General features: G+C 46.6%; 1 protein-coding gene across 1 annotated transcript in view; it reads left to right on the forward strand.

The window, feature by feature from the left end:
- Positions 1–25,721, forward strand: part of LOC122226728 — a 30,639-nt gene continuing 4,918 nt past the window's right edge. The window contains exons 1-2 of the mRNA XM_042950364.1: positions 1–518; positions 18,607–18,758. Coding sequence (XP_042806298.1) covers positions 371–518; positions 18,607–18,758 — 300 coding nt within the window. The 5' untranslated portion in view covers positions 1–370. The remainder of the gene's footprint in view (positions 519–18,606; positions 18,759–25,721) is intronic.

The raw sequence follows: 25,721 nt of genomic DNA on the forward strand, positions 1-25,721 counted from the left end.
TTTATGGTATGTGAATTATATCTCAATTAAAAATTGGAAAAAAAAAAACCACAACAATCCTACGTATGGATAAGTTATTCAAATACTTAGCCTCCCTAATGGACTAGAAGACTTCATCTGAATCCATAGCGACAAGCCAGCACCTACTAGGCACTCATTTTTTTCTTTGAGCGATTAAACAAGTGAGCTAAATACATACATTATCCTAAATTGGATTCCTTGGACTCATTTCCCAGGGGTGATAAAATTGGGTCCCTATGACTCATCTCTTTGTGATGATGTGGTTGCTTTCCCTGCTGGTGATTCCGCTGCTTTCCTTCCTGGCTTTAGCTATCAGCCACTTACCAAATAATATCCGCTAGTTCAAGTGATGTTGTATGAGCAGTCTGGTCCTAATGGATTACGTGCCGGCACTTTGTTAACGATCATTCTAAGATTTCACATAAGATGCCATGGTTGCCTGGATGAAGAGACTAGATGGGATATTTCTGCAGTGAAAGCATCTATCACCATGTCAGGTAATAAGGGTTGAGATGTTGTGGGAGGAGGAAGAGAAGAGACAGTGGCAATGAGAAAGGAAGGGGTGGCTAGCATAGGTATAAACGGAAAATGGGTCCTGGCCCCAAGTGTAGAAGGAAACTGATAGGTACTTTTCTCTGCTTTTATTTATTTTTTTAATTTTGTTTAATGTTTGTTTATTTTTGAGAGAGAGACAGGGAGAGAGACAGAGAGAGACAGAGCACGAGTGGGGGAGGGGCAGAGAGAGAGGGAGACACAGAATCTGAAGCAGGCTCCAGGCTCTGAGCTGTCAGCACAGAGCCCGACTCGGGGCTCGAACCCGCAAACCGTGAGATCATGACCTGAGCCGAAGTCAGATACTCAACCAACTGAGCCACCCAGATGCCCCTCTCTGCTACTTTTAAAGTGATAGAGCACTGACATTGCTCAAGTCAAGAAACAGTTGAGTTGTCCTTCAAATAAATCCTGATAAATTGGTTTTCCTTGTCCAGAAAGAATGAACAATGCTAATAGTTACTGCTAAAATATGCAAACACATCTAGGCATCATCAGCCACCATTTGACCTTGGGTGTCCAGCCATTCACCATTCCCGTCACTCTGCTGGTGTTTACAGCGAGGGAACTAAAAGCATGGGCTGTAGAATCCCTCAAACCTGGATTATAGTTCCAGCTCCACACCTCAGCAGGCCCTGCCTCTTTGGCAGCTTATTTAATTTCGCCGATGTTGCTCCATTTGTAAAACGTGGATCATGATATCCATCTTTTAGGATTGTCATCAGAATTAAGTTACTTGGATGTCTGTGTGTGCTCCATAGGTGTTAACTATTATTATGTCTTCATTATTAGCATCGTGGTTCTAGTTTCAAGTTTTTACTTGTTTAGAGTCCAAATTTCTTGTAGGTCCAGCCTAATTTTTAAGAATAAAATTTGGGAAGGGGCGCCTGGGTGGCGCAGTCGGTTAAGCGTCCGACTTCAGCCAGGTCACGATCTCGCGGTCCGTGAGTTCGAGCCCCGCGTCAGGCTCTGGGCTGATGGCTCGGAGCCTGGAGCCTGTTTCCGATTCTGTGTCTCCCTCTCTCTCTGCCCCTCCCCCGTTCATGCTGTGTCTCTCTCTGTCCCAAAAATAAATAAAAAATGTTGAAAAAAAAAAAATTAAAAAAAAAAAGAATAAAATTTGGGTCTATATGTTAATATTGATTTAAATTGCAATTTTAGCATTACCTGCTTAACCTCTTATCATGAAAATAAACAATATATTCACACATTAATTGTATACATCCAATTAATAGGAATGAGTCTTCAATTCAGAACAAATAAAAATAACGCGTTTTCCACTGTTCAGACAGGTGAGTCATTCCCTAAATAAGTATATATTGGGGAAATACTTTCGAGATAAAATGATCCATTCTGCACCGTTGCTGAAGTCACCGACAAATTGAACAGCTGCCGGGACCCTTGGGAGAGTGTGAGCCAATGTTTACAAGGGAAAGAAGGACTGCTTAGAGAGGTTCGGTGACTCATCGACAGGCAGACAACTGCCCAGTGATACCGACAAAACCAGATCACACGGTCCCCCTTCCCACTCAATGCTCACTCATCCCAAGGCACCAATTCCCATGTTAAGGAAAAGAGTGATACTGGTCACTTGCCCTTAAGGTTTTCTCTTACTGTTTGTTGTCTTCAGTTCCCTGCTCAGGCTCCCCAGTGTACATCTTCCCCCTCTCCCGCTGTCCTGACCCCATTCTAGTTCACCAGCCTTACAGCCCCCAGGCTCTTTTCTGACCTCCAGTTCAAAAGGTTTTGTAGAGCCTCCAGTGCAAATGACAGCCTCCCACACTGTATCCCTACAGTCTGGGGAGCAGTTTCAGAGCTGCTCATTCCTGGGTAAAAATACTCAGCCCCATAGCCTATGGCCAGCATGGAGAAGTGTTTGATGAGAATTTGGTCTTACCTGCTGGCTCCTGGTGGGTTAGCGATGTTCCCCCGACACCTGTTTCATGTCCCCTTCAATGGCTCTTAGTTTCTAGTTCTTTATTCTGTTCGGTGTCAGAATAACTCAAAGGGAAAAGAATAGTCACTAACATCCTCCTTGAAAAATGGTTAAAAGCCAGTTTGAAGACACTGGGTCCCAGGGAATTAGGTGTGTTGCTTTGTTCTTGGTCCTGCCGGCCAAACTTTGTACCCCAGGATCGAGAGGCTGATGAATGAACTGAACAAGGGCCCTGGGCCCTGGGGGTTGTGTGGCTGGGTGCAGTGTGGCCTGCAGATGCGGATGGGTGAGAGGCAGGCGGGAGAAAGTCTTCTTTCTGGAGGCTGAGTTTCCAGCCTGTTGAAAACTAGCCGCGACACGTGGATAGAGGGTGTTACGCAATCTCCACTAGGACTAGTTTAGGTGCCTCATTCCAAAGGTTTCCTTTTTATTGCCTATTTGGCTTGGGTTTGTTTTGTTGTTTTTTGTTTTTTGGTAGCTCAGTTTTGCTTGTTAACTAACTACACATTTTTGTAACAAGCAATAAAAGCCACAATAACAATAAAACTCTAGATGAATTGTGGGATCGTTTTAATGTGTTTTCAAAAGAGTATTAGCATGATCTCATAATAGCACAGATGAAAAAAAGGCATGTCTGCCTTTAAGATGACTTTTTTCTGTGAGTTGCCATCACCCACTCTGGGTACCTCCCAGAAGCTTGGCAAACCCCAGAGGCCACTTGAACATCCCTTTTGAAAACCATGGATTTTAATTTGAATGAAATCTGTTGTATTATTATGGGGCTTTTCCTTACTCTGCTCTTTTAGATGACGTGCCTTTTAGAAAAGTGTTTCAATTCAAAATATTCCTAGACGAGAGCATCGTGCTTTAGGCTTTCTGGCTTTGCCCTTTTTTGGTGAGTTTTCTGGGAAGCGTGTCTTTGGCCAGAAGCTTAATGACACAGCCCCATTGTGCACTTTAATGAGAAGGGAAATGTCAGGTCTCCCGTGCCTGACCCCCACACCTCACACAAGACACGTTCAATATCCATCACCACTGGCCTTGTAAATGGCTTTAAGTGGATCGTTGGTGACGCGACCACCTGGTGTCAAACCCTGGAAAGAGGGTGAAGTCATTCAGTCATCAAATATTAATTGATGCCTTACACAGTGAAGGACCCTGGGAAGGCAGCACCAAGCACGAGGGTTCCTGCCCTCAAGAACTTCAAGGGCTTGTAAACAGGCACGTGCATGACCCCACGAAGGTACCAGGAAGATCACGTAGAAGGCAGGTGCTCGCACAGGTGAGGGAGTAACTGACTCTGACCCAGGAAGAGGAGAGAGGCTCAGAGAAAGCCCCACAGAGCTTCCTTTTATTAACACAGTGGGTCTTTCCTGAGGACGTGCCAGGCACTGCCATGAGCAGCGGGAACACGGCCCTGAGAGTGTAGATAATGCAGCCAGAGTTCAACTCTCTTGGAGAGAGAGAAAAAAAAATAAAGAAGAGCCAAGTGACACGCAACAGTTGGGTGTTGACAAACAAGCTAAGAGCTGCTTCCGATCCCCTGACCAGAGATCACTCTGAGAGGGGTGAGGTTTGATTTCAGAACCTCAAAGCAAAACGGAAGGCTTTTTCTGGCAAGGCGAATATCCAGTTCTGAGCTACCTGATGCAGACAGCGTTCCAAGTGACCTCAGCAGGAAGAGGTAAAGGCTTTCCTGCACAACCCGGAGCACAGCTGTGGTCTACCTCTGAGGTCTTACCCCCCCCCCCCCCCCCCCCCCCCCCCCGGCCAACTTCTGCAGGCAGAGGAGAAGCCCTCTGGTCCTCTCACTGGTCATTGGCTGACCAGTGCATGCTGGGAAGTGCCTCTTCTCCAGGGCTTTCCGACTCCAGTCCAGGCCCCTTGCTCGCCGGGTCATATTCAGTCCTGAAGCACGGACCATGTGATTGAAAGCCAAGTCTCAAAGACTAGAAATGGAGTCAGTCACAGTCTTGGGTGCCGTGAAGGAGGCAGTAGGGCGTTCAAACAAAAGATTCAGAAAACAGTATCTGCACAGTTCATGGCAAGGATTAAAGATGAAAATCGAAATTTCAACCATGAAAGGGGTTCTCCAACAGCCAGGGACCGGGCTGGTTGCTTGGAATGGAGACTGACATAAAAATCCAATTCTTTTGAGGGTCTGTACGTGGTCACTGGCAGAAAACATGATAGAACAAAATGTGTCAACTTCTTTCTTTTGAAGATAGCTCTTAAGGCAAATCTTGAGGTTAGCGTCCATTCTCCATGGCCCTGCTTGTTCAGCTCCCCCGGAGCTAGAGGGGCCCTGCGATTGGCCCGCAACGCGCATCTCAGTGCAACTATGACCGTAAGGGACACGACTCTGACAATCGGGGACATTCTTCCCAACAAGCGTTTCTTTATTTAGCTTGCATGAATTTATGGAACACAAAAGATCCTTTCATAGCAAGACAACAAATGAAAGTAAAAAAAAGAAATGTTAACCATCAATGTATGGTCCATTATCCTATCTGTGCACTTGATTTTCAGCAGGACAGAACTGCTGGGCATGAGAACGTAGTGGAATTGGCACGTAATGTGAGGGCATGATACAAGCAAGGCACTGAAGTTGTGGGAAAGTATTTCAGAAAAACAAAAATAAGTGAGTAGCCATGATTCCACTTTCAGTCTGTTCCACATGTGAATTGACTCCAGCAGCTGGGCTGACTCTTGTTTTCCTAGTTCTTGTTCACATCACTAGCAGGGTCCATTGAAATGATCGATTTGTGATGTGACAGAGAGGAGAGTCTCAAATTCCAGCTCCGAGTGCCCACGACTGACTTCCAGGTTGTGGGAAGAGAAATGGGGAGACTTGGAGGAAAGTCTGACCCACAGGCAAGCGCCGTCTGGGCGCATTCTACCAGAGGGGGGCCGGATGCCCGGTAGGGCACTGCTTCTTCCAGCCGCCCTTCCCGCAGCCGCAGCCACGGCAGCCACGGCAGCCACCACAACTTCCACAGCCACCGCACCCCATGGTGTCAGTAGAGAGGACTTGGGAGAGGTGAGGAGAAGAGGGAGACTCGGGGTGAGGGAGGTCTGATGTTTGCCTCTTCCCTGGGGGCCCTTAAATACTGTATCTGGGGGTTTCGCACAAGATACTGCTCACTCTCCCTCCTTGTTTTGACCAGAGGGATGTTTATTTCCTGTTACTATCTCAGGAGCAGACAGGACTTAATTCTCCTTCAATTTCAGATAAATTACCTTTGCTTTCAAAGGAATCAGAACTGAAATAGATAATAAAACACTGCTTTCCCCCCCAATACATCTGCCTGTGAGTGCAATTCTTTTTTGTTGTTTGTTTTTTGCTTTTTTTTTTTTATTTGAAAGAGAGACAAGTGAGGGAGGGGCAGAGAGAGAGAGAGAGAGAGAGTGAGTGAGAGAGAGAATGGATCCCACGAAGGCTCTATTGTAAGAATTTCTTACATATTCTTGGCACAGAGCCTAATGAGGGGCTTGATCAAAAGACTGTGAGACTATTACCTGAACTAAAATCAAGAGTAGGATGCTTTATCTACTCAGCCACCCAGACCCCCTCAAGTAAAATTCCTTTGGTTAGTATCAGATGATCTAAACCATGGAGATTCATCTTTCTCTCTTCTTTGGCAGATCTTAGCCTCTCAGGGAGAGATACTCGACTGGCATTTTTTCTTATCTTTTGTCTTACCCTAATTATATGTATTTTATGTACATTATCTCGTCTAATCGCTCTTTAAAAGTCCATGAATTTGGTATATAAAGTCTCTATTCAAAAGGACTTTATATTCAAATAATCTAGGATGTGCTGTACTATGTGTCTCCGTTTGGGAAATTAGCACTAACATGGCAGAGGTAATTAGAAGTCCTGGAGGGGAAAAAAGTTTGAAAAGAAAGCAAATCAATTTTCAGCAATGAAAGAATTTCTTACATATCAAATAGAAAATGTAATTTGAAAAATCCATTCAAGGGCTCCTGGGTGGTTCCATCGGTTAAGTGTCCAACTCTTGACTTGGGCTCAGGTGATGATCTCAGTCATGAGATTGACCCCTGTGTCTGGCTCTGCGCTGACAGTGTGGATCCTGCTTGGGATTTTCTCTCTCTCTCTGCCCCTTCCCTGCTCACGTGCTTTCTCTTTCTCTCAAAACAAACAAATAAATATTTCAAAAAGACCCATGCAAAATAGCAATAAAATTATAACAGTGCTTAACCCCAAAGACGTACAAGATATTTAGAAAGAAAATTATTAAATTGTGTTGAAGGACATAAAAGAGGAAATAAATGGAGAAACGTCCTAGGTTTATGGATGGGAATTCTCAATATCTAAACAATGTTGTGATGGTCAGTTTCCTGTATCTCCTTGCTTGGGCTAAGGGATGCCCAGATATCTGATAAGACATCTTTTTCTGAGTGTGTTTAGCATTGAGATTAGCATTGAGAGCAGTGGACTGAGCGAAGAAGACAGCTTCATCAGTGGGTGTGGGCATCATGCAATCCACTGAGGATTTGGCTGGGACGCAAAGGCAGAAGAAGGGTGTGGGGAATGAGCTTAGGAATTCCCTGAGCTTGCACCGATGGGTTAACAAGGCAGAAAGTAAGAGAAAGCCACAGGATGTACGCATCCAAGATTAGGTAAACAGGGCAAAGGCCCCCAGTATAGGACAAACGTATAGGAATAGGAAATCTCAGGGTGAAAACATCCAAGATGAGGTCAACAAGATTAGAGATTCAAGGCAGAAGTGACCCCCAATTTAGTACAATAGCAAAAATCTGCTTTCACAGGAAGGAAGGACGAAATTAGGTGAACGGGTAAACAGGGCTATAGACTCCTGCGGGGCGAAGTTGCCCAGAGCGGAGCTAATTAGCAAAAGAAAGGTGCCTTGTTGACCCAGAGGTAGCATGTTCTGTCTGTCTTGTCCCCTAGGCAAGTTTAGGTAAACAGAGGTGGCGCCTCACGTCTGCTGTTAACAACCATCTGCCCGGCACCAGGACTTTGTTGTGTATTGACCCAAATCCCTAACACCACATATCTTCAACACCCCCTTTCCCTCACACCCGTGAGGTAATGTTCACAGTTTCATTGTCTCTTTGCACACGTCCATCACGCTTGTAAGCCTTCTGATCCTAATAAAAACAAAGCAAGGACCCTTACTCGGGGCTCTTGTCTCCTCTCGGACATTAGCCTCTCTCGCATTTCTACCCTGCGTTCGCTCTCTTGCTGGACAAGAGAGAACCCCAGACCCAGAGTCTGCGACAGAAGGGCAAATTTGCTCTTTGCTTGAGCTGGGACATCCATCGTCCCCTGCCCTCGGACTTCAGACTCAGACCAAATGACATGAGTGGCTCTTCTGATTCGCCAGCTTGAGGGTGGCAGATGGTGGAACTTCTCAGCCCCATGTGATGTGAGCCAATTCCTATAGTAAATCTATGTGCCTGTATCTACACCCAGCTATCCTATTGGTCCTGTTTCTCTGCAGAACATTGATGAATACAGATGTTACTCCTTCCCAAAGTGAGTAACAAATTCATTGTGATTCTGCTAAAAACCCTAAGAGGTTTTTTAACAGACCAAGCCACCCAGGCGCCCCTCCTAAGAGATTTTTTAAAACATGGTCTCTTTTCACTGTTTCTTTATTCACTGTTTTTATTCAAAACAAGTTTTTAGTTTATTTATTTTGAGAGACAGCACACGCAGGGGAGGGGGGCAGAGAGAAGGAGAGACAGAATTCCAAATAGGCTGCGGACCATCAGCACAGAGCCTGATGCAGGGCTTGAACCCATGAACCTTGAGATACTGACCTGAGCCAAGATCAAGAGTCAGATGCTTACCCGACTGAACCACCCAGGTGCCCCTCATTGTTCACTTTTTTAAAAAAATATAACAGATTCTCCTAAAATCTGTTTGACCAAACAAAAGGCAAAGAATGTCAAATATGGTTTGTTTGTTTGTTTTTAAGAAGAATGAGGAGAGAAGTTCACCTATTAGATATTGGGACTAATTCTAAAGCTATGATCATTAAAACAGTATGATATTCTGTTACTGAGACAGAGAGACTAGTGGACAGGAACTGAGAGCCCCGAGATGAAATCACACAAATTTTGGAATTTGGTATATGGCAGAAACATTACAAATCAGGAGAAGATCCTAGCCATTCAATATTGGTACTGAAATACTAGGCTATCCATGTGGATACAAATAATATGAGGGTCCTTCATACTCTACATTAAAATAAATTCCAGATCTGGGGCGCCTGGGTGGCTCAACTGGGTAAGCCTCCAGCTTCGTCGGCTCAGGTTATGATCTCGAGGCCTGTGAGTTTATGCCCCACGTTGGTCTTGGTGCTGACAGCTCGGAGCCTGGAGCCTGCTTCGATTCTGGGCCGCCCCCTCTCTCTGCCCCCCCCCCCGCCGCTCGCTCGCATGCTCTCTCTCCCAAAAAAAAAATCAACATTAAAGAAAGAAAAAAGTTCCAGATGATTTTAAGATCAAAAAGTGAAAAGCAAAACTTGACATTTTCGGAAGATGTGGAAAATTCTCTTTATGACTTCAAAGTAGTAAAGTATTTCTTAAAATATAAAAGGAATAGATTGATTAAGGACAAAATACATGAAAAAGAAGAAAACGTCTTTACAAAATGATGCTGAAAACAAAAGTCAAAACCAGTCACAGGCTAAGGGGAAAATCAGTTTTAAAAAGGAAAACAACAGAAAATGCATAAAGGATATTAACTGAGGAGTCACAGAAGACACAGCTTGACGCGTGATAAGAAGCTCAATGCTACTAATGATCAGAAAGGTAGAAACGAAGGCCACACTGCGGTACATTTTGAATTTTTTTTTTTTTAACATTTATTTATTTTTGAGACAGAGAGAGACCGAGCATGAACGGGGGAGGGGCAGAGAGAGAGGGAGACAGAATCGGAAGCAGGCTCCGGGCTCTGAGCCATCAGCCCAGAGCCCGACGCGGGGCTCGAACTCACGGACCACGAGATCGTGACCTGAGCCGAAGTCGGACGCTCAACCGACTGAGCCACCCAGGCACCCCAACTGCGGTACATTTTGTATCCACCTGATTATCAAAGTGTTCAAGTCTGATAATAGCAAGTATCGGTGAGGATGCTGAAATGTTCGTACAACATTGGGTGGGAATATAATTCACTACAACCAATTTGCAGAGCAGTTCAGCAGCATCTGGTCAGGGTAAAGATGTACGTTACCCATTTATTCATTTACATCAGTGTGAGTTCACAGAAAGAATAATCCTAATCTATTCAGTGAGGTATCATCTGTTCCTGTCATCGTTCTGATGCTCAAGTTGTCCTACATTTTTTTCCAGTAGCCACACCTTCAAGCTGGCTCTTGTACCTTTTAAAAATATCTCTGTCATTTTCTGAGTATCAACTTAGATTCTGGCACAAGATGTTCACGGCCCATTTCATCCTTTCCCAGCCCCAGACCCGGAATCAGCCTTTCTTCCAAAGAGTCTGGTTCCTTTTATTGGAGAATGGTGTTGAGAATCCAAGATCGGGGGCGCAGGTATGACCATTGCTAAGATATTTTTCTAGACCTACAGTCATTTCTGCTATGACACAACATGTGTGTTCCACCAAATTGTAGAGCTGTACAAAATCACACGATTAAAAACCACAGGGCTTATGGGGTTGGGGAACAGCACTCAAAAAACTTAATCAGTGACTTGTTTTCAAAATAAAAATTGTACATGATTTTACACATATGTTTAAAGTATATAAATCCTGGGACACCTGGGTGGCTCAGTCAGTTAATCGTCCAACTTCGGCTCAGGTCATGATCTCACGGTTTGTGAGTTTGAGCCCTGCGTCGGGCTCTGTGCTGACAGCTCGGAGCCTGGACCCTACTTCGGATCTTTTTGTCTCCCTCTCTCTCTGCCCTTCCTTGCTCACACTCTGTTTCTCTCAAAAATAAACAAACAAAAAAAATCTATAAATCCTATCAGAAATGTGGCACTCTACCTTGAAAAAGATGTGAAATTTGTTTGTGGAAGGGAGGTCTGAGAAAGATTGCAGCTTGAGTTATTGTCAGGGGATGGAAGGGGGAAGATCTGAAATGGGAGGGAGAGTTGGGACTACAAGTGCGGATGAGCGTAGCTCAGGACATAGGGCACGCAAGAGGGTGGTCATTAGTTGTCTGAAGTGTGTGTGTGTGTGTGTGTGTGTGTGTGTGTTAGCTGGATGCAGCCTTCTATATTTACTTGGCTTTTCTTATGGGCAAAGCCCTCCAGAGGCAAAGAATTTGCATTCTGCTCAAATTATTCCCTCATGTATCAATCTCCTTGGAATAAACTTCTTCCAGCCCTATTGAGGTATAATTGACAAATTCAAAATTATGTATTTAAGGTGTACAATGTGATGATGTGATCTATGTACACATTGTAAAACGATAACCATAACCCAGTTAATTAACACATACATCGTCTCACTTAGGTACCTTTTTTTTTCTTCTTGCGTTGAGAACAGTTAAGACGAACTCTTTTAAGCAAATTTCAAGGACGCAATACAGTCTTATTAACTATGGTCACCATGTTGTGCATGAGATCCCCAGACCTTCCTCATCTAACTGAAACTTTGCACCCTTTGACGAACATCTCCCCTTCGTCCCCTTCCCTCGGCCCCTGGAAACCACCTTTCGATTCCCTGCTTCCATGAGTTTGACTTTTTTAGATCCCGTACTTAAGTGAGAACATGCAGTATTTGTCTTTCTATGTCTGGCTTATTTCACTTAGCATAATGTCCTCCTTGGAACAAATCTGCATTTTTAAAACAAGTGTTATAGCAGAACTGACTGTATTATATACCAGGACTGATGCTAGGTGTTGGGAATTTAATTAACTGATCTTCTGTATGTTTTCCGCTTGGCCTTCTGTTCTAGAGCTTTTCATGTTACATTATTATGGGTTACTTCTGTCTCTTTTTGATGGCCTTGACAGGCTCCGTTAAGAGCAGTTTTCCCTCTTCTTCACCTCACTCCCCCTGACGGCTACACAATGTCTGGAATGTAGGAGACAATTATTACACTTCTGGCGAACTGACCCAAAGAAGGATGAAGGGTGGGCCTTTCTTTTGTGGTGCTGTCCATTTAGAGCTGGCTCTTCACTGAAGTGGCCGTTCACCATGTACGGCAATTTAAATTTAGATTAATCGAAATTAAGTCAAGAAGGTTTGTTCTTCAGCCTCATTAGTCGTATTCTAAGTACTCAGCAGCCACATGTGGTTAAGTGGGTACCATACTGGCCAGCCTCAGAACAGAACACTTCCTTCGTTGCCAAAAGTCTGTTGGTCAGTGTTGGTCTCGACTCCGGTGGATAAAGAGTTGTAGCTCCCTAATTATCCAGATCACTGTCAGAAGACCTGGTGATGCCCTCCACCTTCCCATGAAAGTGAGAAAAAGATGATCCCACATTTGGGAAAATATTACTGAAAACGTTTCCGACCAGGGGTGCCTGGATGGCTCAGTCGGTTAAGTGTCCGACTCTGGCTCAGGTCATGATCACAGGGGTCGTGAGTTTGAGCTCTGCATCGGGCTCTCTGCTGTCAGTGCAGACCTCACTTCGGATCCTCTGTCTGTCTGTCTCTCGCGCTTTCTCTCTCTGCCCCTCCCCCACTCTCTGTGTCTCTCAAAAATAAACATGTAAAAAATAAAATAAGAACTATAAAAATATCTGATTTTTCTGAAGAAGACTTTTAGCCTGAAATGTTTTCTCTTTTTTTAAAAAATGTTTATTTTTGAGAGAGAGAGGGGGAGGGAGGGAGTGGGGGAGGAGCGGAGAGAGGGGTGGGGACAGAGGATCCAAAGTGGGCTGTGTGCTGACAGCAGAGAGCTCAGTGCGGGGTTGGAACTCGTAAACTGTGAGATCATGACCTGAGCTGAAGTCAGGCACTTAACCGACTGAGCCACCCAGGTGCCTCGGAAAAAATCAGATTTTATTTTTCTTCATTTTGATTTTTTTTAATGTTTATTTTATTTTGAGGGAGAGAGAGACAGAGACGGAGGGGGGAAGGGGGAGGGGCAGAGAGAGAGGGAGAGAGGATCCCCAGCAGGCTCGTGCTGTCAGCGCAGAGCCTGATGCAGGGCTCAATCTCATGAACCGTGAGGTCGTGACTTGAGCAGAAATCAGGAGCCAGAGACACTCAACCGACTGAGCCCCCCAGGTGCCCCCAAAAATCAGATTTTGAAAGAAGGTTGATTTATGTAATAAAACGTACAGCATTCAACAAAGGAGTCAATAAGCTATAAAGGAAGTGACCTTTTCTGGAAGAGACAGCACCAAGGAAGTCTATACGCCGACTCTCGAGCCTCTCGAACAGTCATGTTTTGCAAAGCAGACTTGGAGGACGAGTGGCAAAATGACTAGGAGAGAAACAGAACCTTGCCTCACCGATGCCAAGAGAGAAGGGCGAGTCAAGAAAGAGTGATTTGCCAACTGCCCAATGCTGAGAAATGACCTTGTAAATTGCCTGGAGAACATACCTTGGACTTAACCACATGGAGACCATCCGGGACTTGAGTTAGAGCATTCCCAGTGAAGCTGTCCTCTAGGGAGGAGTGGAGAATTTCTGGAGTCCTCGGTGGTGGTATTTATTTATTATAGTAAGCGAACACACCATAACACCCAGGATACACACTATCATCCCCAGTTATGTTTTTGAATCATGCATATGCGTATGCACAAAGTTCTGGAAGAAAATTAGAGTGAACAGTAGTTATTTCAGTAAGGTGTGATGGTGGGTAATATTTATTTTCTTTGTATTTCTGTGCATTTTCCAAACTTTCTACAATGAACATGTATAGCTTTCATGATCAGAAAAAGCAAAAATTATATTAAATATGCATACATGTGTTATTAAGTTATCAGTAATTATGTTTAGTGAAATCATGGGTAATATTTTGTTTCTACATATTTTATGATTTATATATTAAAAAATATATAACTCTTTTATGTATTAAAAGATTGCCAATGCATTTTACTATATATAATCTTATGCATGCTGTGCTGACTGTCCTATCCCACGTTCTTGATCCCCGCTGAATCCCTATTTTATTTCATTTGTCCCCAGCTTTATTGAGGTAAAATTGACAAAATTAGAAGATATTTAAGTTTACAGGATGATGATTTGACATAGGTACACAGTGTCAAAGGTCAATCCTTATTTTCTAATGTCACTGCGCTCGTGCCTGTCATCTAGAGGGTATTGGGATGACGCTTTCTGCAAGAGTGGGTGTCAAGGACAGGAGAGACAAGAGGCAGGAGCAGGAGGCAGACTGGGCCTAACAGAGGTGTTTCCTTGCTTGAGGGTGGGAGAGATGCCTTCCTAAAGGATGTGATGCTTGGGGTGCCTGGGTAGCTCCGCAGGTTAAGCATCCGACTCTTGGTGTCGGCTCAGGTCATGATCTCACGGTTTTGTGGGTTCGAGTCCCGCATCGGGCTCTGCACTGACAGTACAGAGCCTGCTTGGGACTCTCTCTCCCTCTCTCTCTCCCCTTTCCCCTTCCCCTTGTGCTGTCCCTGTCTCTCTCAAAATAAAATTTTTTTAAAAATCCTTAAAAAAAAATAAAGTTTTTGATGCTGATGAGAAGGGTCTAGAAAGCAGAAGGGGTTCATTGCTGTGTCTGTAGTGCCTACAGTAGGTGGGCACTTAGTAGGTGCTGAACAAAGGAGATTTGTGGAGGTAGAAGGTACATGAAAAAGGAGATTCAAAAGGCCAGAAGGGTGGTCTTCAGAGCACAGATGGAGGGGCCGACCAGTGACGGGAGGAGTAGGGGGAACACCACCATGGTTATAAGTCAAGGTAAGAAGGAGAGAGACGGCACTGAGTCAGGCAACTTTATAGATTCTGTGGTAGGAAGTGCCTTCTCAGAGTGAAGGAGGAGGCATCTGGCATCTGAAGAAAGGGGACAAGATTGGAAGTGGTCATTGCTGGAGGAAGAAGGGGAGCCGAGCTGATGAGAGAAGAGAGGTGAGTGCAAAGGAGGATGGGATGGAGGGTCCCACTAGTTCCCAGAATGCCTTCCACAGGGGCGCTACCAGATCTCAGCCCCCTCCAGCGTCGCCATTGTCCTCCTACTCAACCCCATTTCTGCCTGTTTTCCTTGTCTTGTTCTCTCCTTCCTTTGTTGAGATGGAATGAAGACACAGCCGAAGGTTGGAAAAAAGAAAGATCAGTTTCATTTGGAGGGATTGCGCAAGGCTAACACTTGAACTGTGTCTTTAAAAATGAACAGAATTTCAGGGGTGGAACTTCAGCTAACGACACGTCACAAGGGACGTTTGGAAGGATAAAAGTTCAAGTAATGATTGTATGGCTGCTGTATTTCCTTAGTAAGAGCAAAAAGGTCTGAGTCACAGGAGGGATCTAGGGTGTGCTCTGTGTTGCCACCTTCATCCCACGGGGCTTTTGCTCTGTGGATGCGGTTCCTTCTTGTGCAGGGTGTTCCCTGCTGAGTCTTGCCTATTTCATTGCTCTTGTCCCTGTCTTAATTTCTAAGTGCTTCGCACACCGTGCAGCACATAGTGCCTGCACCATAAAGATTAACTACTGGTCCTAATGGTATTAATTCCCAAGCTCTCCCTTCTCGTGTAGGCTTGGGTTACTCTAGAGCCCCCGACAGACGATTAGGCTGCAAAGCAAATTGGAGTCAGATTGTTACTGGTGAGTCTGGACTTTAGTTTAAAGACAATCAGCCGAGGACTGTTGAGTAACAACAAAATGTGCACCACTGGAAAATATAGCAGCAGAAGGTAGGATTTTTTTTTTTTAATATAGAAACAATAAAGTTTTATTAAATGGCATTGAGCCATTGTTGTACCATACACTAACCATGTGTAGGGATTTATTATACTTGATGAAGCTAAAGTCAATAGTTGGGTGCATTTTTAAGTGGTTTCTTTCCTCAGGGGCCCAAATTTTCCAAAGCTCTGTTCTGGCGGTCTTCAGTGTGTGGCTCAAGGACCCAGGCGGGGCCCTGAGGCTGGTAAGAGCATCCTTTTCAATTGCACATCTGCGCGAGGCTGGGTTTTCTTTATGCATTTTGATCAAAACCACGCCGTACAACAGTTTCAACACAGAAGGTAGATAATGAGAATCCAGGCGTCTTTGACTAAGTCAGACATTAAAGAGGTTTGCAGAAGTGTAAAACAATGTCACTGCATTCACTAAATTTTGGGGAAAATGTAGTGCTTTCTCCCCCCCAGAAAAGTGCTATTTGTGTGAGCAAGTCATGAGCTGTTAGTGTTATTTTTAGATTAATGCAAACACTCTGAGGTCAGCCAATCAGAGGAGGGAGTCTCTGGGGACAGAGGAACTTCCCTCTGAAAGCTCACCTCCTCCTCACCTTATGGTCTGGTCTGGGACTGGGACTAAATGTACACACGTGACTCATGCGCAGAGAATTAATCACAAGGCAGGGCGCTAAGGTCCTGAAGATGAATCCAGGGACCCTGGGCTTCTCCACTGAGAATGAGTTTTCTAATTGCAGTCAGGCTTCCCTATCCCAGGTAAGGAGAGGTAGAAGTATCTTCTAGTCTAGATGTATGTAGCCTCTTTGATCTGTGACATACAGACCAGGGGTAGAAAAAGTGGATGTTGCAAATTTTTTTTTTTTTTAACATTTATTTATTTTTAAGAGACAGAGGCAGAGCACAAGTGGGAGAGGGGCAGAGAGGGAGAGAGAGAGAGAGAGAGAGAGACGCAGCATCCGAATCAGGCTCCAGGCTCTGAACTGTCAGCACAGAACCGGACGTGGAACTCAAACCCACGAACCGTGAGATCGTGACCTGAGCCGAAGTGGGCCGCTTAACCGACTGGGCCACCCAGGTGCCCCGGCAACTTACCTCCTTTATTTAAGGTTCTATGTTCTCTTCCTCCCGCTGAAAGGACCCCTAAGCATTTTCCTGAAAGAGGTGTCAAGGGAAATAACAATTCCCCTGCGGAGATACTAGCGAGCAAGGCGAACCGTGGCCAGATGGGTCTCCTCCGGCTCATCTATTCCAAGACCAGCTATATTTGAAAACGGGCTAGCTGGGTTCTTTGCTAAATATTCCCACTGGGTGAAACAGAGATAAATTTACTTAAACGGAAAATATGTGACTTAATGGGACTAAAGGTGTCAGGAAATAAACAGGAAGGGCCTGAAGTTTTCCTATAGGAACTGAAATAAACAACAGGGAAGTGGTCACATGTCTTCCCCCGCCCACCTCCCGGGTTGGTATATAAGCCCCTCCCCCAGCAGGAGGCGGCACCAGACCTCCCTCACCTCCTGAGTCTCCCTCCTCCCCTCTCCTGAATCCTCTCTGCTGACACCATGGGGTGCTGTGGCTGCGGAAGTTGCGGTGGCTGCGGCGGCTGCGGCGGTGGCTGCGGTAGTGGCTGCGGTGGCTGCGGTGGCTGCGGTGGCGGCTGCGGCGGTGGCTGCGGCGGCGGCTGCGGCGGCGGCTGCGGCGGCGGCTGTGGCAGCTGCACCACCTGCCGGTGCTACCGGGTGGGCTGCTGCTCCAGCTGCTGTCCCTGCTGCTGCGGCTGCTGCGGGGGCTGCTGCAGCGTCCCCGTGGTCTGCTGCTGCCGCCGCTCGTGTGGCTGCGGCTCGTGTGGCTGCGGGAAGGGCTGCTGCCAGCAGAAGTGCTGTTGTCAGCAGACGTGCTGTTGCAAGAAGCAGTGCTGCAGCTAGGCGGGCGGGCGGCCTCACCCCTGCCCAGGAGCTGCGGGAGCCCCCCTGCCCTGCAGGTAAGACTTGGCCCACCCTCCTCCGTCTCCTTTCCCTCGGCCTGTCACCAGCTTTCCCCCTCCTCCTGCTTTGTCCTTCCGAGAACCTCCTGTGCCCACGCTGGCACAAATCCTCCCTCCCCGCCACCGTGCAGCACGGAACCACGATGCAACCAAAGAGCTTGTGAGAAGACATCGGGGCAAAGTCCCAGCCTCCTGGGAGCCCCAAGGGTTTATTTGTGTGTCATGTTCCATCTCTGATAAATATTCGGGCCTGGCTTCTGGCCATTTTGGGGGTTTCTGCCCGCGTGCTGGCTCTTCTGTGGCTCTGTCTACATCTGCTGTTTTAAACTTCCTAATAAAGTGACTTGATGCACGATCACATCTCTTCGTTGGTCCCATTTTCTGTCCGTTCCTGTGTCGGCCACTCGGGCCGCGGTGCAGCAGATGGGGCTCTGACTCTGGCTCTGGCACCCCGGCAGGGTCCTGTGGCCACCCCTGGACCCGACCCTGCACCCACAGCCCTTCGTCAGAGAGCCACACGGCCCCCTCTGCTGCTGCCCCGAAATGACGGTTCACCTGACGGGCTTCTGTGCTCAGATTTACAGGGGGGATTTTCCAGGTGGGGCGAGGGCGGTGGGGATTGGTGGTGGTGAGGGGGTGCTTTGTGTCTTGAAACGGATTTAGGAAATGAAGAGGGTCCCAAAGGGAGGAAGAAGGCACGTAGGCCCTACCCTGCGGTGCCAGGCTGTTTCTGGGGAGTTTGGGGAGCATTGGCCCTGCCGGGGAGCTTGAGTGCTCTGGACGGCTCTGGAAGGCTCTTGTTCTTGCTGGCATCCTTGGCTGTGCCTCCAACATCTGTGTATTTCCTGTTTCTGCGGATTTCGGGCAGCAGCGAACTCACCCAACAGGCCCTCGGGGAGGGAAGACCTTGCCTGAGCCGATTCCACTTACAGTGTCGACGTCAGGGCCAACCTCGTTGCCAGCCCAGCTTCGGCAGCAGGGCAACGGAGGGGTCCCCTTATTCAGCTCACGCTCCCCCCCCATGTCCATTCAGAAAAGAAAGGATGGGTGGTGAGTTGCTGTGGACCCCCCTCTACATGCATGGTTGCTTCTATTCCTCCCCATAACCCTTCGAGGTGGGTTGTATTAGACCCATTTCATCGATGAAAGGATTGAGCTTGAGGCAGTTAAGAAATTCACAGAAAGAAATGCAGCTAATAAATCCTGACTTAATCCCAGGTTCTTCTGACGTCGAACCTGGCAATCCTATTTCCCTACCATATTGATTCTCAGAGTTTACATGCGTGTCCTTGTTCATTTATTTCCTTCCCTTCTTCGTCTTCCCAAGCTCATGCATGCACCTGCTGTTATCTGGCTGTTCCTCACACCGCCAGGTGGTCCTTGAACCCTGCTGCCTGGGTGAGAGCCACATTCCAGCAAGTTCCTTCTCGGCACTCCTCAGAGGTATTTCTGGACCACACAAGGTCTCTGCTCATCCAGGTGACAGCTACTTAACTCACTACCGGGGGGCGGGGGCGGGATGTATCTGTCCACCAGTGCTTACCGCGGGAAGGGAGAGGAGTCTCGGTCTCCAGAAACGGTCTCGGAGTTGGTGGATTTGCTCCGGGTTTCTTGACAAATGCTGTGGGAGGTATACGTTTACCATCGTTACCTAGGAGACATGGGGCTGGGGCTGGCAGGACTTTAGCTATTTTCTAAGTCTTGCTGCTTACGCGTCTTGAACCCACCTAAGGTCATGTACAGATGGCATGGTTTCAGCTTAAATCCCATCTTCCCCACTTGCCCACCCCTAGCCTAGGAAGTTCTTTGCCTCTGAGCTCCCATAACGCTTCCTTGTTTTTATAGTATCGGATAACGTATTCTGTGTCTTACTATTGTTACTTGTAGACAGGAGATGATGGTAGATAGATAGATAAAATTGTATTTATAATTATATATATATATTGTTCTAATTATCTGTGTAATTTTTTAAATGTTTATTTATTTTTGAGAGAGAGAGGGTGCGAGCAGAAGAGGGAAGAGAGGGACAGAGGATCTGAAGCCGGTTCTGCGTTGACGGCTCGATGCGGGGCTCGAACTCACAAACTGTGAGATCATGAGCTGAGCCGAAGTCAGAAGCGCAACCCCCTGAGCCGCCCAGGCGCCCCTGTCTACATAATTTTTGAGGAACCTATCTATCTATAGATACAACTTTTTCAGTTCTGTGCCACTGATGTAACTGTCCAGTCAGGCTCCAGGATGGTGCTCGCTCACTGTGCCTTGTGCTGTGCCGGATACTGGGGCTAGGAGACGGTGAACGACGGCTCCTGGCTTGGGGCTACTCACGTGATGAGGGACACAAACAAGTACATGGGAAATACCGTGTAATGTGACAAGCGCTATGGCCGGGAGCAGCGTGCGGTGTCACGGAGATGCAGGAAGACCTAACCCAGGCTTCGGGTGGGGTGCCAGGGTCATAGAAAAGCTCATGGACGAAGTGACACTTAGACCAAGTCCAGAAAGGTTAAGGCAACCTCTGGGAAGAGGGCGTGTCAGGGGACAGGGCGGGGCTGGGGTCTATTTCAGGCAGAGGCACCTAACTGTGTGCAAAGGTCGGAGGTGAGAGGCAGCGTGACCAACGGGGACAGCTGCAGAGTGGAGGGTGACGGTGTCACGTGAGGAGACGGGGCTGGAGGGGCGAGCAAAGTCCGGACCAGGAAAAACATTGCACAAATGGGCGGACGTTGTGTTCCACACTGTGCAAGATTCTTTGAAGGATTTCAGTGGAGGAGTGATATACTTTGGAGAAAATACCAGTCTGGCAGCACAGGGAGAATGGGTGGAGGGAGGGGCAGAAACCCAGACAAGAAGCTGCTGTGGTGATCTGGGCACCGATGATGGCGGCTGGACCTGCCACACAATGGGACATTCGAGAAACATTTCAAGGTTGAGTGGAGAAGCAAATGGACTCAAGAATCCAAGAGTGGGGGCTCCAGCCTGGACAGGTGGGTGGACACTAGATGGCAGGTGAAGTAACTAGGGCCGGTGGGGGAGCCGGGGGAACGGGTCGTTGCGTCACCCATGGAGTCAACGATATCGATGGTGGCCGCTGACATTTCTAGCAAGCCTCCTCCCATGTGGTCCACACAACAATCTAAGAGGCAGGTAGGAAAATCATCCCCACTGTGTACGTAGGAAATCAGGGTTGTGAGGGGAAGTCTCTCAGCCTCTGTATGGCGGAGCCTGGATCAAAGCCAGTCAGCTGGGTGCCACGCTGGCTTTCTCAGCTCCCAGACAGTGCTGTAGAGCAGGTGTGCAGGTGGGAACCAGCTTTGCTCATCTTGGTGGCCTTGTAGAACTCGGCATGGCGTTCGTGGTGGAGGCCTTTCTCCTGGAGTGATTAGAATTGAAAAGCTGCTCCAGGGGCAATGGGGTCTTAAGTCGTTTGTACTCGTCTAACCACATGTATCTTCCCTCCTGCCACAGTCTTGAATAGGGGAGGGTACGCTATGTTTGTGTTGGTAGATTTGTGGAGGCATTGAAAGAACTAGTCGGTACTAAACCGTGTTAAATGTTGTGTAGTAAGCTGCGGGGTTGGGACTAGGGGAGGCCGAGTCGGGCAAGTGCGGTGTCCAGCCCTCTGTTTTGGTAAAATGTTGTTATGGTTTTCATCAGGGGCTTCTTGCACCTACTTTGATTTTTTTTTAAATATTGCATTAAAAATATCGTGATGATTTCAGGTTTTGGGTGCCACCTTAAATTTTCACCCCAGGTGGGTGCCTCATTCACCCCACATTAGCCTTGGGAAGGAATGTTACACGGGTCCAAATATTCCCCACTTACTCTACCGCTGTTATTTCTATGCAGATACAAAAATAGATTTTCTACATGGAATAGTATTCATTTGTTGGAAAGAAATATCACTTTAAATTGGTTAATCGCAGACTGTGACTAGGCGCCCGTGATCCCAAAGACTGGTAAATAAATAGGAAAGCCATCCCAGTTCTGGCGATGGGAACAAAACAGGTTCCACGGAGGAGGGAAGTCAGTTGCAAAAGCTCAGAGAAGGGTGTGGCTTATTTGAGCGGGAGAGAGAGCAAAGGAGGCCACCCTCGTACCCCACTGCAGCTCGTCGGGGTATCAGGTCAAAAACAGTTTGCCTGTACTCAGAATTCCTTTTGGACTGAGCACGCTGCATAATCCAGACCAGGGTTTGGCAAACTTTTCCGTCGAGGACCGGATGAATGTCACATGATCTCCGTCGCAATGACTCAATTTAGCCACCGTGACTGGAAACTACCACAGACAACACTTAAATGTGTGAGTGGCTTTGTTCCAATAAAACCTCGTTTACAAAGATAGGTGGCAGGCCAAAAGTGGGCCTTAGCGTGTTGACCCCTGATCTAGACGCTGGACTTTGAAGACAGGAAGTACAGGGTTGCGGAGTGGTTGAGCGGGCTGGCTCTGGGATCAGGCTGCCTGTGCCGCTGTCCTGACTCCAGTTTCTTTGTGGCCTTAAGGCAATTAATGTTCCAGTGTCTTACTTTTTCTTCATCTGTAAACTGGGAGCATGGACAGTATATTCTTTGGAAGGTTATTGCAAGAATCAAGTCAGATAAAATACTTAGAATTATTTCTGGAATATTAAAAGAGCTGAAAAAAAAATAGGGGTGGGTGGGTGGCTCAGTCGGTTAAACGACCGACTGTTGATTTTGGCTCAGGTCATGGTCTCATGGTTCATGGGATCAAGCCCTGCATCGGGTTCCACACTGAGCGTGGAGGCTGCTTCAAATTCTCTCTCACTTTCTCTCTTTCTCTCTCTGCCCTTCCCCTGCTCATGCACATACATACACCCTCTGTCTCTCTCTCAAAATAAATACACATTTTATTATTAAAATTTTTTTTTAACGTTTATTTATCATTGAGAGACAGAGAGACAGTGCATGAGCAGGGGGGTTGGGGGCGCGGGGCAGAGAGAGGAGGAGACACAGAATCCGAAGCAGGCTCCAGGCTCCGAGCTGCCAGCACAGAGCCCGACGCGGGGCTTGAACTCACGGAGTGTGAGATCATGACCTGAGCTGAAGTTGGACGCTCAACCGACTGAGCCACCCAGGCACCCCGAACTGTAGTCGCTTCTAAGACATAAGCCCATTGTGTTCATTAGTGAATGTATTATGATGAACAAGAATTTTAATAAGACGTTTGCATTTGAGATCCTTGAATTTTTAACACGGATGGAATTTCCTACCTACAGTCATCTCATTGGTCTCTCTATAGGTTTTCATCTTTAATTTATCCTACAAGCTGCTGCCAGGTACATGCTCCTAAAATACCATTTCTACATGCCACATAATTCACTTGCAAAAGAAACATCGAAGTCTCTCCGACCTACAGTTCAGACTTAGTTTCAACTTGTATTTGCAGCCTGAATACCTACTAATTCTCTGGAATAAACTTTACACTATAGGCACATGTGCTTTCTTTTCTGCCTCCTGGAGGAGTCTTGTATTTTCCCTTACGACGTGCAGCCTACCTCGAAATACTCACGTTGGCTAACATTTATGAGGTCTGTCCCAAGCTCTATTCTAAGCGTTTCTGTGTATGATCATATTTACAGTCCTATGGTATAGGGATTATTATTTTCATCAGGAAACTGAGGTATAGAAAAATCAGGTCACACCGCTGGAGGTGGAGGGAGGAAGCAGCTCATGCAGGATGACCCCAGACTGTACCCCCACCCGCTGCTCCTTCCTCCTCTCTACCTGTTCCCATCTGGTTTCCCATTCAAGACTCAGTTTGAGCTCTGCCTGCTTCATAAAGCTTTCCTACTTTCTCTATGTGATTGGATTTAATTAGCCCCTCCTTGGAACTCTTGCAAGGCTTAATATTCACTTGGAACTTAATCAGCCCATACTCGGAGTCAACTCTTATTAGGCTATTATTTAAATCTTCTTTGTTCCTCAGTTTACCCAGTTATTTCTTCTCATCTCTCTGATCAGCTGGGGTTACTTAGAAGTACATTTCCTTGTGCTGCCCACGTGGCCTGGCACGTAAAATGGGTTCAACAAATGTTTGTTAAGTTGGCTTGCTTTTGCTCAAGGGTTTATCATCCCAGGTAGAACTATAAGCAGGAAGTTAATTGATAGATGCGCTGAATGGTACCCTCTGTTTACAACAGCCACGCCTGGTTATTTTTAACTGGCATGCTTATGCATTTGAGCCAGGCTTTAGGCAAGAATTTGTGCTACTGACGAATGGGTCACACATTGGAATGCTCTCTGGTTTCCAATGACCAGGCTGTACTGCTGGGGAGTTGGGATTATTGTATCTCCCAACAGGATGAAGCTGAGCGGACGTTCCCATATCTAAGTTAATCTGAATGCGGTCACACTTTGAGATCTGATCACTGTCCAATGTTATTTTTTCCAGCTTTGGTACAAATTCAAGAGAAGCAAAGAACCCATTCGATGGTATCTGTGTAGGAGTCTAGTCTTTGGCTAACTGTAGGGATTCCTGCACTCTTACAATGGAAAGCATTAAGATTAAATATTATGGTGATCTTGGTGTGCTCTGAGTCCTTATTTCTTTAGTCTCTGTCTTTTCCCAGCTTAACTAATTTTTTCCATCATCCCTTGGGCCCTGTGGAGTATCCCTAAAAGACATCCCCTTGCCACATCCAGTGACATCCATTCTTAACTCTAGGGTGGTAGGCGCAACTTTTCTGTCCTTTAGGAGGGAAAGAGGAACACCTTTTTACATAGTGTAAAGGTCTCCTATCCTTTCACTAACAAAAAATAATGGAAACACAGTTAAATGTTCAAGATAAAAACAAATGATTCAATTTCCTTTGTAGACCCTAAGTAACGTCGTGCGGTGCTAAACCATCCCATGTCAGTCCATTTAAGAGCAGAGCTTCTAAATGACAATTTCAACTCCATCATGATCCTGTCAATATCTTCTTTATTATTTGGATATCTTGTTTGAAAGATGGCCTGGAGAGCGGGGCATGGGGGGCCCCAGTGAAGAATTTCTCTAAACTTTTTCACCTTGACATTCCACAAATACACTTGGAGCACATGTACCATATGCAGAAACTTACATATTCACCTGATGGTAGGGAGAATTGATACAAAAACAGGGAGCGATAGCAAGTATATGAAGGGGAGGGAATAGAGTTGACTAGCTCATTAAGCTAGAATAAGTAGTTGGAAAGCCATATGGGTCACCACAAATATTTATCAGTTCTGCTTCCATGATGTCACGTACATTTAGGCAATGACAGTCCCATCTGAGTCTCAGCTCTACTGGTCTGGGGATTCTGACATGTCTGGTTAGGTCTTGAGAAATGGGGAGGTGGGTCTGCCAGGGGTCACTTGGGATGAACTGAGGCACATCCTAACAAAAACAAAAGCAAGTAAAGTCATTTTAAGGGACAAGAGCCAGGCGATGGGGTTAATTCCTGTGACCAATGACCCAATTACTAAAGGTCTTTTGAGTGGTTCGTGTCGTGGACCTATAGAAGTCGAATCTCATGATGGACTTGGGCTTGAGGCATATGGAAAAAAAGGCAATGAGAAACACTTCCTGTGAGGCCCGGTGGGTCCAGGGTGTGGTACAAGGTGGGGGAAGACATTTTCTCCATTGCAGCAGAGGGACATCAGGGCAAGATGATGTTGGTACAGAGGTGGCCAGGAAGGTTGGCCGTGGCAGTTACTACAAGACAGTGTGATGGCTGGTGGCAGTGTGGGCTCCATCATGGTGTGGCTTTGGCTTAGGACCTTCACCCCTCGAGCAGTACCTGCAGGAGGTGGGATCCACCATGTGCCTTCGTGGTTTTTCCTGCCCCCCAGGCCTCAGACTTGCATCACTGCAGGCCCTGGGGGACTGGCCAGGGGAGAAAAGGGCCCTCTCCCAGGGCCACTGAGTGCTACATTCTTGAGCCCACTGATACCTTGTGGGGATCCCAGGGTGATGGTTGTTGGGGCAGGATGTTGCTGGACGCTGAAGAGGGGTGAAAGGACCTACGTAATACATAATGATGAGCAAGATTCAGTTAATCAACTGATCAGTACATTCAACAATATTTACTGACCACTTACTGAGCGACTAAGTAGCAAATCTAGTAAAACACCATGTGTTACTGTTAACGTGATGCTGTTTTCTCTACTGTAATGGGGCTCCTCTCGGGAATGTTCCATGCTCTGCTTACCATTCGTTCCTTCCCTCTCTTCCCCAGTCTCTAGACCGCTGAGGCTCTCAGGCTAAGACTGTTGCAAAAGCCTTTTGACTCATCCCTATTTTTTTTAATTAAAAAAAAAATTTTTTTTTTAAGTTTACTTATTTATTTTGAGAAGGAGCACAAGCAGGGGAGGGGCAGAGAGAAGGAGAGGCAGAATCCCCAGCAGGCTCTGCACCATCAGCACAGAACCCGGCGTGGGGCTCAAACTCACAAACTGTGAGATC

Source organism: Panthera leo, chromosome C1, assembly GCF_018350215.1.
Source record: "Panthera leo isolate Ple1 chromosome C1, P.leo_Ple1_pat1.1, whole genome shotgun sequence".
In the NCBI taxonomy this organism is placed as follows: domain Eukaryota; kingdom Metazoa; phylum Chordata; class Mammalia; order Carnivora; family Felidae; genus Panthera; species Panthera leo.